Raw genomic sequence first — 13640 nt, forward strand, 5'->3', positions numbered from 1 at the left:
TAAGCTGCCAACATCATAGACAGACAGGATATTATTGTTAGTAGAAGTAAAAAGGCATTATGGTTTAACAGCTACAGTTCTAATAAGAAATACATTTGAAATGTTTGCATTTCACATTATGAAAGAAATTATTTTAAATATGAAGGATCATGGTCAAATTGTCTTAGATAAGGTTTAATCATACATTTAATAATTCTCCAATGAAATTATAATTTATGTAAATACATTTCTATTTGTAGAGAGGGGTTTTGTACGTAAGCAAACAGAGTTTTGCCTAAAACAGCAAACTAACTGCTAACCAATGCTGTTGCACCTTGTGTACCTTGTTTTGTAAAGGTCAAAATAGCTTAGCTGGCACCGATAAAAACGAGGTGGTTAATTCCGAAATGTTATGTCATGCAAAGCTTCAAGTTCTTTAGCATGTTTTCCAGTCAGAAAATACGAAGAACCTTGCACAGCTAGTGTCAGATTTTCAATCTCTCGAAAGACCAAATATTATAAAATTAACAATTAACAATTTAACAATTGAGTGTTAAAACTAGTTCCTTGGCTTACCTCAAAAATTGTAGAAATCCGCACAATTTTTACTTAAAAAAATGTAATCAACTATTATTGCTGCCAAACTAATATCATGGAATTCATACATTATAAATAGTCCTAAAGTTTGAAACTAATATCTATCTAATTATTGTTTACTTTTGCCAATGTTTGTTTGACTTTTACTGTTAGGCTATACCAAGCATAAATTATGTAAATGTGTCTTTCACATATTTATAATGTCATGTCATCTAGGATGACCTTTCATTGTTGCAGGTTTTTAAATTGCCGCAATGACCCCAGTAAAAAAGAGTGTTGTAACAAATGAAAGGCCTACAGCTTATCTGTGCCCACTTTCTATTTGCCATTTTGATATTCTGCGCCTACCAACATAAATATTTATAGACTTGTGTCATGGATCCCTGTTCCAACCTGATAGGCTGCTGAAAGAACAGTGTCCTCTGATGTGGCACAAAAGGAAGTGAGAAGTATGTGTGCTGCACTCATGACAGATTCTGAGCTTAAACATATGAACAGGAAGCACGACACAACAATTACTTGATGGCCTATGAAAGTCACAGAGTTATTATTACTCATAACACTATTTGTAATTTAAGGTTAATGTTCCATTCATAGCCTACAGTGATATCACATACAAATAGATAAATTAATACATATACATATGCATACATACATACATACATAAACATATACTGTCCTGAGAAATGTTATCAAATATCTCATTCGCATAATCACAAATACATTGTATTCTCTTGGTTTATAAAAATTAATCGAATATCAGGTGGGAAAGACAAATGTGATACTTGAAACCTTTTTGAAAATGTTTAAGTATTTAAGTAGCCCTGCCTCCTGCAAAGCACCAGGATGAGAAGCATTGCTCCAAGCCTGGCTGGGTGTGTGGGGGATGGGGCCATGTAAATAGTTTAAAGCCTTCCCTCTTGTTCTTAGACTCAATGTCTAATAAGCTCAGACCAACTGTTACTATACATTACCCTGCTCCACCCACGTGCTATATCAGAAGCAATACCATCATTCTCACCCAGATTGTAATAGGAATTTCACATTTAATAAAATATTTATATATATATATTTGAATACAGTCTACTCTTCTCAACAACTTCATTTTACTGAGCAATCGTGGACTTGCAACAAATTAACCCAAACAGCACCTATTGTTCTGTGACCATGTGACAAGGACATCATGAACGCATGCTCTGTTCAGGGCATGTAGATAGAAGAAATATCACAGGACGAAATTCATAAGAGCTGTTTTTGCCTTCAAAGCTGGAGTGTTGTCGCGCATGCTCATTGTTATAATGTGGAAAAACCATATTGAGATCTCTTACTGCACTAGTGCGCATGGCCAATGCTTTAGTGTGATTGATGTTGGTTTGGCTTATGTGCCTGAGCTCCCGGGACACAATCAGCTGCACTTCATATAATACAGAAAGTGCAGTGGCAAGGAGAAGTTTTAGAGCAGGCTGCGGGAGAGAGAGATAGTCGAGCCTACAGCACTGCTACGACTGTTATCAAAAAATGTCAGCGAATAAAACCAAGAAAGTGAAAATGGCCACCAAATCATGTCCTGATTGCGACCAACAGGTGAGGAACGTTTAATATTTGTAACAATTTTGCTATGTCTTTGATACATTTTAGGAGCTGTTTGGCTGCTCAACTCTAGGCAGCAAGGATCACTCAAGCAACTATGTCAAAGTTCTGAATGGGAGGGGTTTCAAGATGTATTACATCTAATGCAAGCGATTTCACTTTGTAAATGTCTTTCTTATTTCAGTTAGTGATTCATTAGTTTACAAGTTTGGTCGGATCCATATCGCTAGACACGAGTGTAGCTTGTGCTTGAATCATTCTGTAACCGACATATTTTACAGACTGTCAGTCGGAATATTGTGGTAAAGATCTGTGTACCTAGACGTTTCCTTATTTTTGATGCACTATAGCCTATCACTCCTTAATATTGCTAAGTTGCAATTTATAGGCAACTTTTGAATAGGTGATTGGCACAATGTTTCATCTTGAATGTTTGGTTAGCCTATGGCTTTTCCTGTTTGATTAGGATTTCTTATGACTGGGGCGATAGCACCCTTAACGTATGCCACATTAACCATCGGTGAATGAAATGGCGACAGTGAAATTACAGAAGAATTTCAGTTTATAGTTTCCCATTGTCCTGTCCTTATCGATCGAAACATTATTCGGTCGTAGAGGAATCAGTCACGTTTAGCTGTTATGAATGGCTTGGTCGTTGGTATTATCGGCACGTGTCCAAAAATGTAGTTTCTTGCTGGCTAGCACCAGCGACTTTTTATCATATATTATGAAGGACATAACATAGCGATGATCAGTTCCTAATACAGAACACATGCGTAATGCTTTGGATATTTTCTCGCTGCTCGCCCAAACCTACATTATCAAAGATAACACCGCTATGTGGTAGATAGCCTATTCGTCAGATGTGCTGTGCATGCAAACCTTTGTGAAATGCTGATACTACCTACCCTACTTCTCAAATATTAACCTTGGATTTTTCTTTTTCCTCGCAGATCCCTGTAGCTTGCAAGTCCTGTCCCTGCGGTTATGTGTTCATTAGCCGAAAGCTCTTAAATGCCAAACTAAATGAAAGATCACCACCAGCATTAGGTAATGCTTATTTACTTGATGAATAATTTACAATGCAAAATAAGTAGATTTTGAGTTTCAATATTACATGCGATGATCTATTTTGGAATTCTGTTTCTACTCAGAGGGTCTGGTCAGGGCATAACTACCAGAAAATATATGCCTATATAACCTATTTCTGATGATTGTGGTATGAATTTGGTAGGAGCCTTATGAATGTCTTCATATGACCTCATATAGGTTAGTCAAGTTTATGGCATGTAGACTAAAACAATTTAATCTGGAAGTCCATTGACTTTTCATACATATTCCTTTAACATAGGAATTTTGCAAACAGTAAGCCTCCAGGCTTTACTGTCAGATAGTCTATCTATGTGTAGGCTAGTTTAGTCAACAGGGGCAGTTCACAATGTAGAATTGAGTGGTGCAATAGACAGCAGCAGCCAGTAGTGACTGCCTGAAAGCACTGTTTGCCTGTGTGTGGAGAGTCATGGGGGATGGGTTTACTAATTCCTGGCTGAAAAGCTTGTTCCTTCAGTCTCCCCACTATGTTGTTTCAGAGTGGGAGAGTACAACATCCGTCTCAATAAAAGAAGCCACTTGTGCATATTAAGTTGAGCATGGAATAAGTCTAACTTGACGGTTAATCTTGAAAGAAATTATTATAATGAACTGGTATTTCCACGTCATATGTTGCTTTTGATTTTAGTGTGCTTCTGTCATGTGTGTGTTGGGGAGGCAGGAGGTGAGAATGTATGAAACAAGCCTGTAGAGTCCTCATGGACAGAAGTAATTTGTTCTTGATGAGAAAGTCCAGGTGATGAGCCACTAGCTTGATTTCATAATGATACGGTTGAACCTGGGCAGTGTGTACAGATCAGACATGAGGCAATGGGGCCTGGCTGAGTGGTTCAGCATGTTAACAGATTACTAGCTTTCTCCCTGACTGCATGAGCAGAGGCTGGTTTAGTATGTGTACCCTCATATATGATATCATATATATATATGCTATCGGGATATGTAGTGGTATGCAAATTACCAAATTCTTTTTACAGATTAAAGAGAGACAGCACAAAAATGGCCTGTACTTTTGTTTGGTGCTAAATGAAAGGCTATAACTATGTAGGATTGGCTATAATATGTGATCTCTAATACCTAACTTTAATATGGTTTTATTAGTTTTACAGTAAAATGTATAAACATGGTTGTCCATGGAAGAGAAGAATGTCTCCTTGTGAGTAGGCCGAGGCGAGTTTTAGATTACAGCTCTCTCGTCTTTAATGACGGGTGTTAGCAAGCATTCTTTCTCTCCCTTTTCACAAGAGTTCACCATTTACTTTTCCTCAGCCAAATATCAGCTCCACTATTCAGGAATTCATCTTTCCATGTTAGCATAGGCTGCCATCCAGCATAAAAATAACTACAAGAACCAATTTTATATCTTAGCCAATGTGATGAAATTGTATAGTTATTTTCAAATCCTTCTTTTTGGAAAATGCTGCCCATTATGCAAATGTGAGTAAATGTCATTTTATTTTTTGAAAACAAAAACACAGGTGTAAAACGAAAACAGTGAAGGATCTCAAGACCAGTGTATTCCTTTAAGTTACAAATATAACATGTTAGAATGAAGCGTTTCTGTTTTCTTTGTGACTGATTTAACTAAATATCTAATGATTATAAACCAGTGCAGTATGGCGAATGTGTCACAACCTTCTGCAAATAAAATGAGTCATATCCTTAATCTCTCTCAAGACATTTGTGTTCCTGTTGAGGCAGGCTGTTGGCAAGACTAGAATTCCTCAGCTGTGCAGTCTTTCATGGGATGGAAATGCTTAAAAGGCACTGCCTGCTGCACTGGAAAGAACTCAAAATCTATTAAAATAAGATGAGCAAACACATCTTGTGTCTTGTGAATGTTAAATCACAACATGGCACACTCTCTCAAGAGTATATAGGTTCAAAATATAAAGAAAATGGACATGGCTCATTGAGTGTTCATCTGCATGTGTTAATGTATAACTCTCAATGGTGAGATCTTGGCAGGCAGTGTCATGCATTTGATTGGTAGTCATTGTGAAACCACTCTACACTCTTTCTGTTTCTTTCTCCTCCCACACCTCTGAGGTGTCACAGTGTGTCACCATTTTCAGTTCATTTTTAAGGATGAAGAGCCATAAAAATAATTCCCCATGAGTAAAGCAGCAGGCCTACTTCCTGTTAGGCTAATGAGTGGCTTGCTGATTAGATCCCTGAGTCTGAGGAGATAGCCACACTGTTGACCCATATATACTGCTGTCAGTGGGGGATAGAACAGCACGTTATGTGGTGCAGCCTGGGTTGCAGGATTTTTTGAGCTAATTTATGAGGAAATTGTTTAGTTAAAATGTGTAAAACGTGTATTTGAATATTCAGGAACACATCTTTCTTGTATTTATTTAACAAGGTCATCTTGTTCTGTGCTGGTATTCTATCAACAACACCAGCAGCACATGCATGATGTAACATATGTAATTAAAGCCATTCTGCTTTTACCTTTTTGAAATGTTGCTGAAGTGTCAGTTTTCATTTTTGTCCACTGGAGGTACCATTGAGCAGAACTAGGGGGGGGGGATCAACATTGAAGTGAAGCGTAAACATTTATTGGCTTTTGTTGTACGGTCACATGCAATTTTTGTTTTTTTTTGTTTACAGTGGTCTTTAACTCTTTTTTTTTTACCATTAGATAAACTGGATGCAAAGAGAAGACGGACGGAACGAATCCGCCGAGAAAAGATCAACTCTACCTCCACTAATGATATGGAAAACAGAAGGCGGTCTCGCTCCAACAGCCAATCAGAGCAGATTCGCAGAGGAAGGGGTAGACCTAAGACCACAGGTCTGAAGAAACAGGAGGAGGAGAAAGGTAATTCTGTCACCTGGAGTCCTGCTTTCATCGGCTGTATTGTATTAAGAGACTAGGTAAAGTATTGTATTGTATTAAGAGACTAGGTATTGTATTGTATTAAGAGACTAGGAAAGTAAGGTCAGTAAGTTGTGCTGTTGTGGGCATTATTCTGTGCCATTTTGTTCAATAAGCTGACTGGCACAGAGTGGTGTGACTGCATTCTGTGCATACCTTTCACAGACAGTTTAGCACAGTATACTGGCAGCTCTGAGATGTACATTTCAAACGCATTTTGACATTATTAACACCAATGAGGGCTTTAGGATGAACAATTTAAATGATAACCTTTTCAAGACGGGAGGCACACAATCATTTTCTGCTGCTGAATATTATACCATTGTCAAAAAATAATAAATTCTGACATTTCTATTCCACTTGTCGGAGTGTAGATGTATGTATAGGGTGCTAAACCAGTATGTGTAGTTGAAGACTATGTTATGGTTTGTGCATTTCTCCTTCATTTCCCCATTCAGTTCTTTGAAAATACTATTTGACAGGCATCTGTTTTCAGAGGATTCATTCTCCTTTGCTGGAGTTATCTAGAGGATTTAAGCTGCTTCTCTCATCTCATTCCTTAGTCAGCTCACACAGCAACCCGCATATTGCAAATACCCTTTCAGTCCTGTGTGAGAGTGAGTGAGGGAGGGAGGGAGAGGGATGCACAGATTCTGGACTTTTCATATGACATGTTGGCTGAATTGAAGGAGGTGACAGGATCTAGTTTACAGAGACATTATGTCAGGGATGGTGTCCAATTTTCACCCCTGTGAGGCAAGATCCACGTTGTCATAGTGAACAAAGCAAACATGGTTGTTGGTGTTAGTCTGCTCTGTGAATTCTTTAGCAAAGGTCTGCTCTAACAGTAATCGCTGCATTGTAGTTTATTAGATTAATTACACTGAATAACATTTATCGTAGCGCATGGGAAGAATATCTGCTCCAAAAGCAGGAGAAGAGCTCGATTAGTTAAGCATGGTGGTGAAGTGGGAGTCATTGTGTTCAGATTAATGATTTACAGGCGGGCTGCTCTCGGCTCACTGCTAAATAAATCATGGTGTCACTTTTGGAGCTGGCGCTATATCTACTCTTTCAGGCAGGGGAATATGCATGTCACAGTTTATTTGGAAGTGTATCATTTTTCACAGCCCTAATCAGGAGTTGATAAGGAATGTAATTCAACAATACATTGTAAATCACAAAATTATAATTAAATGTGCATGGGCCTATGGACTTGAAATATTTATTTGTATATTAAGATTGTATATTGTCTTAGTCATTCTCACAAATGTGTCCTATTACTCTTTTGTGTTGTGACAGTAGAAAAACAAGAGAAGGAGGTCGATATCTACGCCAATCTGTCAGACGAGAAGGCCTTTGTGTTCTCGGTGGCCTTGGCTGAAATCAACCGTAAGATCCTTGGCCAGAGACTGATCCTGTAGCTGTTACACTGGTGCTGACTGACAGGTGAAACTCAGGAGTCCTGCTGCCGAGGCCCAGGCATGGCCTCTGTGTATGACAGAAGAGGGGTGGGGGAGGGATGGGGGGGGGTATGGGCGAGGAGGACTTTAAGACTCAAACCTACTTTTGATAGTGGGAGCCACTTGGACTGGTTGACACCTGGGGTGTTGCCTGGGAAACGTAGCCATGCAGACACCTGCTCTGCCTGGAGAGAGGAGGTGGAACCACTGGCTGACTTGACGAGGAAGCGTGAGAAACGAAGCCTCTGTGGGCAAAAGATTCTGGTGCTCTGCGAAGTCTATATGTATTTATCTTTTCATCAGATTTTACATGACACAATAAGCTGAGGGTCCATCGCCATCGATAGAGGAATGCAAGCTGTTCAGTAGAGCTGACTGTTTTTTAAAAGGAGGTGATAACTATGCCAGGTTTTGCTCTAAACTGTCACAGGGCTGTTCGGGTACTGTAATTGTGACTTCAGTGTAGTCCTAGGTTTGCTGATCTACTTAACTGTTCATTGTAGATGCCATGCAGCCCTGTCGTTGACTAGCAAACCTAGTTTTTATGCTTGGGGGAATACCATTGTATATCTTTATTTATTATGCCCGTTCCACTCTAATTTAAATGCTTATTTTATTATCCTCTTTTGTTTCTGTTTCATAAGTGGCAAAGCATATCTAATGTAATATTTGCTCTGTATATGAGCGTATTAAGTGTCAAAGGAAAAATCCACTTTGATTTTAACAACTGAGGTTACAAGAGGTAAATTCCTGCCATACTTGGTCTTTTGTTTTTGCACTGTCTCAGTTGTCCATTAATGGGAAAACATCTTCAGATTACTGCACTCCACTAGGCTTATGTTCCAACACAGAAAATCCTTTTAAGTATTATTTTAAAGAACGATTCCTGTGATACAATCTGACTCCAGGCTGTGATCTGCTCCCAATTTATCGCCAGAACAAAATGATCTGGAATTTAGAGAGAACAGATGAAAAATGATAGCAAAAGTGATTTCAACACATAGGGGGAATTTGATCATTGTGTTGTATTTTGTTGTGAGCAAGGACCTTAAAAGAACAGTCAACAGACCTGACTTGTTCAGTTTCAAAGCGAAAAAAGTAATATGGTGTTCTGGAATGTCTCTGCCAAATACCACAACCTAGAATATGCTCTGTTAGAGCTTTGGATGGGAAGTGCAGATCAGTAGCACCATACTGTGCTTGCTATTGTGTGGGGGATTATTTGACAGTAATGGCTGTTGCAAAACCCACAGACCACATCACTCCTCCTGCTTATATTAAAAATCATTCTAAAATAAAAAATAATGATTTACTATTAATCTGGTTTGTGTGCATTCTTTACTGTAGTAATTTTACCTGTTAAAAGGCTGCCATTTTCAGTACAGAGAGCTTAATTCGGTGTTGTGAGCAAAATGACTGTAACCCATTACCGAAAGGACACATTTAACACAATTATTTTAATGAACTGAAACGAGTCATGAGCAGAAGGGTGATAACGGAATCAAAGTTTCTCAGAGGTATAGTTTCTGCTGAATAGCGCGGTATGTTTGTTGTTTATTATGCCTGCTTACATCATGTCTGAAACAAGAGCGTAGATGGATCAGATGCTAAATGGACATCGATCATTTATCTTTAAAAAACCCATGTTGCTTTCAGGCTGTGTTATTGCAGAAGATGGTAATCATGCATGCAAGTGAAATAAAACCAAGCGATTCAGCAGTACATGATATATGACTGACCTACATTGCTTTCTGTTTATGCACAGGGAAGGCACTGCTGCCTTCAAGCAGTTATGGTGAAATACAAATTGGGCCAAAACGCATTTAGATCTACCAATATGTAGTGGCCGACTGTTTTATTGATTTAGCATTTCACTTTTTTTGTAAACGGAAATGGTATTTAGGAAATAACTCCTGCATGGTGAAATGGTTCTTACAGATATGTCCCTCCCTGTTATTTTCCTTTTTTGCTTTCTCGCTTTTTTGCCTTCTTGGCTTTAGTTGGAAAGACTCCTCCTGACTTGGATCATCCCTGTGGAATGTCAACAGGTTTCCATGGAAGATCCAAACCTCACAACTCCCGCTGTCACAGTGCCTCGGTGGCACCTCCCTGACACTGTGCTGTGTGGTGCACTGGCCCACATTTGGTGTGCTCAGCAGTTACTACCTCAGCATGGATTTAAATTGACTGAAACTTGAGATGGCTTGGTGTTTGGTGTGCCTGCAATATGCTAAGTGTGGCCGCCGACTGCAAACCCTACAGCCTAACTACTGATAGTATCATTACCCAGGATGGGAGTTGCCTGTTGCATTATCCAGCATGACCATCCTCCTGAAAAGAGCACAATAAGACAGTAAAGGAGAGCAGTGGGGAAGAGAGGAGGTAGGGAGAGAGGGGGGGTTGCAAATGATCACTGTGCTCGGGGGTACAAGCTGCCGTGAACCAGAAATCTTGCTTGGTCAGCACAAGTCTTTCCTACGCGTTGCACTGTATGTGTGAAAACAATGCAGCACTCGAAAATATGGATACAACTAAAATGTAGCATGCTTAATTAAAATGTAGGTTTAGCATTCATAGTTGGCATTTAATTATGTCACAAGGGGATTATGTGGTTTGCCTGCACAGACGGTGTAATCAGCCCTCTCCGTAGTCAGAGAGAGCCTGAGAGAGGGAGAGCTTAGCACAATGTTGAGGGCTTGTACACTTCAATGGGGATTTCCCTCTGCTCTGCTCTGTACAGTCATTCCATTCACATGGGACCACCGTGATAAGAAACCAAACCTGGAAGACAAGCTCACGTGACTGTCAGGTTACCCTAACGACAACACTGTGTCTCTTAGGGAAGTTCCTCCCTCAACCAAGCTCATCCACAGATGACAACTCAGAATCAAATACACATATATTCTCTTTCTCTCTGTCTTTGTCTCTGTCTCTGTATCACTCACTCTTCGGCACACAAACACACACACACACACACAGACTGTTTTTACTAATGCTGCATTTTCCACCTCATCTTTCTTGTTCTTCTTGAGGTAATGACAGTCATGATGTATCACAGAAGGAAAACAAGACGAGTGGGGTAGAGGCTGACTCACTCATGTCACGTCACAATAGCCTTGAGTGTGAGCAGGAAGAGAGAAGATGTTACCTCAAATGAATGTCAGCAACACAAATGATATCCTTGACTCTGCCTGTGGTTTATATAGCACACACTTATCCAAACCATTTATAGCAGAGAAGCTATGCAGTTTATCATGATTGCCCCTACAGTATAATAAACAACAGCAGAAATAATAACCTTGGTGTTTGTTGGACCTTTTATTGGCAGGGACATTTACCCTCCATATATGTAAATATTAGTCCTTGGTTGACTCTGTTCAATGGCCTGGAGGATGAGTATGAACTCAGAGGTTCTTGTACTGATTTGTGTGGTGACAGGAAGCAATGTTGCTGAACAAGCCACCCTCTCTGACAGTGTTTCCACTGAATTCTCACAGAAATAAGGATGCATCTAGGCTATGCTATATCTTTTTTTTTTTTTTTAAAGCTGGCATCTCTCAGAAACACATAATGTAATAATAACTGTGTTTTAGTGCTGTTGTAACCACAGGGTTATTTAACTAGGATGGCTGAAAACTATATGAAAAGCATTACATTACATTACATAAAAAGCTTGGGAGGCTTTGTTAGTTTTGTTTGTAACATGGTTGCCTGCAGTTTTAATTATTTCATAGGACTTTTTTTTAATGCGTACTAATGCACTGTATATGATCAAGTAGCTGGGAAAGCAAAAAATACAATGTTGCATAAAACAAATTATGAAGAATTTTCATAACAGTTCAGATTTCACTGTAAATGTACTCACAGGGAATAAGTAACATTAGTGCAATTTTATTGCGCAATTCCTTTTCAAGCAACTGCTCCAGGGTTAGTAGTCACATTGAAATATGATCAGAACAGTATGCACTCCACTACTCTTCTGATCTTACTCTAAAATGTCTCTATTTTTCAGGAGCCATCTCAGAAACACATAATGTAATAATAACTGTGTTTTGGTGCTGTTGTAACCACAGGGTTATTTAACTAGGATGGCTGAAAACTATATGAAAAGCATTACATTACATTACATAAAAAGCTTGGGAGGCTTTGTTAGTTTTGTTTGTAACTTGGTTGCCTGCAGTTTTAATTATTTCATAGGACTTTTTTTTTTATGCGTACTAATGCACTGTATGATCAAGTAGCTGGGAAAGCAAAAAATACAATGTTGCATAAAACAAATATGAAGAATTTTCATAACAGTTCAGATTTCACTGTAAATGTACTCACAGGGAATAGGTAACATTAGTGCAATTTTATTGCGCAATTCCTTTTCAAGCAACTGCTCCAGGGTTAGTAGTCACATTGAAATATGATCAGAACAGTATGCACTCCACTACTCTTCTGATCTTACTCTAAAATGTCTCTATTTTTCAGGAGCCATTCTGCTTGGCAAGCAGAGTGATATAATATGGGTCTATTGTGCCCACTATTATCAGGGGAGGAAATGCCACTCGATGTAATAAATGTGTTCCTAGGTCACATGACTAAGAAATGATGTCATTAACCAGGAAGAGTGTCTATTGTTCTTTTAGGGTCTAACCCAACCATAAACAGTCAAATCTCTACTCATGCGCAGAATATTGCATTTAAGAAAATACTATTGAGGAATTATGGCTGCATGTATATGGTATATGATATTGTATTAATATCATGTGAATATTCTATCACAAATGTCATATTTTATAGCATCATATTAACGTTAATTAGTGCTGTGTGCTGAATCTTGGCTGAAAGGTCATTTGGAAGGTCATCTTGTCCTGAGAGAAAATTAATGAAATGTTTAGCACTCCAGTTATGAATTGCTGACCCACAATGTTTTCTGCAGTTACAGAATGAACAGAGGTAGCAGGAAGCTGTGGCTGCAATTCAGCTGAATATGTTTGGCTAAGAATGTATCTCTAGTTAGATACTATTTTTATCCTCTTCTGAAAAGGAATCCATTTATTTCATCGAATATATTTAATCTCAAAGGAATGCTTTCCCAGTAGTTTGCCCTAATTTTGGGTGCTATACTGAATAGTTCTATTGTTCAACCAATTGAGTGTAGTATCTGATTCCTCCACCAGATGGCACACAGGTAACGTGAAAAATACTGAAAGAGAGCGTTGCTAGTTGTTTTGGTCACATATTATGGGTCTTCTGATTTCTCTAGTGAAGCTTTGAAGTCTTGGAGTTCTACATGTAAATATGATGCACATCTGCTATTTGACCTAAAACAATGACTGATATATTACATACCTCCAGAAAATAATTATTGTATGTTTATGTTCATGTATTGAGCAGGAATAGCATTTTAATACTAATACTATTGTTTATAAAATTAATAATGTTTATGAAAACAACAAGAACTACAATAATTTTCTTTCAAGAGGGCATTCGATAGACAGATAAGAAGTAGTAGATATTTAAAGGATTCTTGACTCTTCTTACTCAAGTGGGTCAGACAAAGTGGAAACAGTTGTCCAGAGGTTCCACAATATCTTTGGCTACAGATTTGCAATACTGACCAGAAATCTCGTTGTTTAATAAATTGACAGCAGTTCCACAGATGGCCTCTCCATGTATCCAGGTAGGCGGAGATGTTGGCACATGACTATGAGATCAGCTAGGGCAGAATAATGGAAATACTGATGATCTTAATTGCTTTCCATTGCATGAGAGACTGGGACGAACAGGGATTCTTTGCTTGGTCGAGGGATGATATTGAAAAGGTGGCCATAAGAATTGAAGGGGAATAAGTTCAGGCCATATACAGAGTAAAGCAGCATGGGGATCACGAGTCATTGTGCCCCTGCCAGGCCCAAAAGATGTGCTACAACTGCACAGCGTCATATGTGGTGGCTAAAGCTTGGCTAGGACATTGAGGACAGAGTGAAATTGCTGCGGAGTTTGCTGGTGGCCCCATTTAATGTCTGGGGCTG

General features: G+C 38.8%; 1 protein-coding gene across 2 annotated transcripts; it reads left to right on the forward strand.

Annotated features, from left to right (window-relative positions):
* The first annotated feature begins 1828 nt into the window (after window positions 1-1828).
* cunh16orf87 (chromosome unknown C16orf87 homolog) lies at window positions 1829-8939 on the forward strand. Of its 2 annotated transcripts, none has more exons than XM_076287712.1 (4): window positions 1829-2160; window positions 3120-3216; window positions 5921-6100; window positions 7460-8939. In XM_076287712.1, the coding sequence occupies exons 1-4, from the start codon at window positions 2095-2097 to the stop codon at window positions 7579-7581; spliced, it is 465 nt and encodes a 154-aa protein (XP_076143827.1). In that variant the 5' UTR covers window positions 1829-2094; the 3' UTR covers window positions 7582-8939. The 2 variants fall into 2 exon arrangements, with proteins under 2 accessions (XP_076143827.1, XP_076143828.1); XM_076287713.1 differs by having other exon boundaries at window positions 7463-8939.
* The last annotated feature ends 4701 nt before the right edge of the window (window positions 8940-13640 follow it).

Source organism: Alosa pseudoharengus, unplaced genomic scaffold (genome assembly GCF_046254945.1).
Source record: "Alosa pseudoharengus isolate Yale_2024_CS ecotype anadromous, Long Island Sound unplaced genomic scaffold, YU_APseudo_1.1 YU_APseudo_1.1_scf_16, whole genome shotgun sequence".
Classification (NCBI taxonomy): Eukaryota; Metazoa; Chordata; class Actinopteri; order Clupeiformes; family Clupeidae; genus Alosa; species Alosa pseudoharengus.

Excerpts from the sequence above, each read along its gene's own strand:
- cunh16orf87 (XM_076287712.1), top strand. The coding sequence starts at position 2,095 with ATGTCAGCGAATAAAACCAAGAAAGTGAAAATGGCCACCAAATCATGT. Across the intron at positions 2,161-3,119 it reads GTCCTGATTGCGACCAACAG|ATCCCTGTAGCTTGCAAGTC; the intron begins GTGAGGAACGTT and ends TTTTCCTCGCAG. Across the intron at positions 3,217-5,920 it reads AAGATCACCACCAGCATTAG|ATAAACTGGATGCAAAGAGA; the intron begins GTAATGCTTATT and ends TTTTACCATTAG.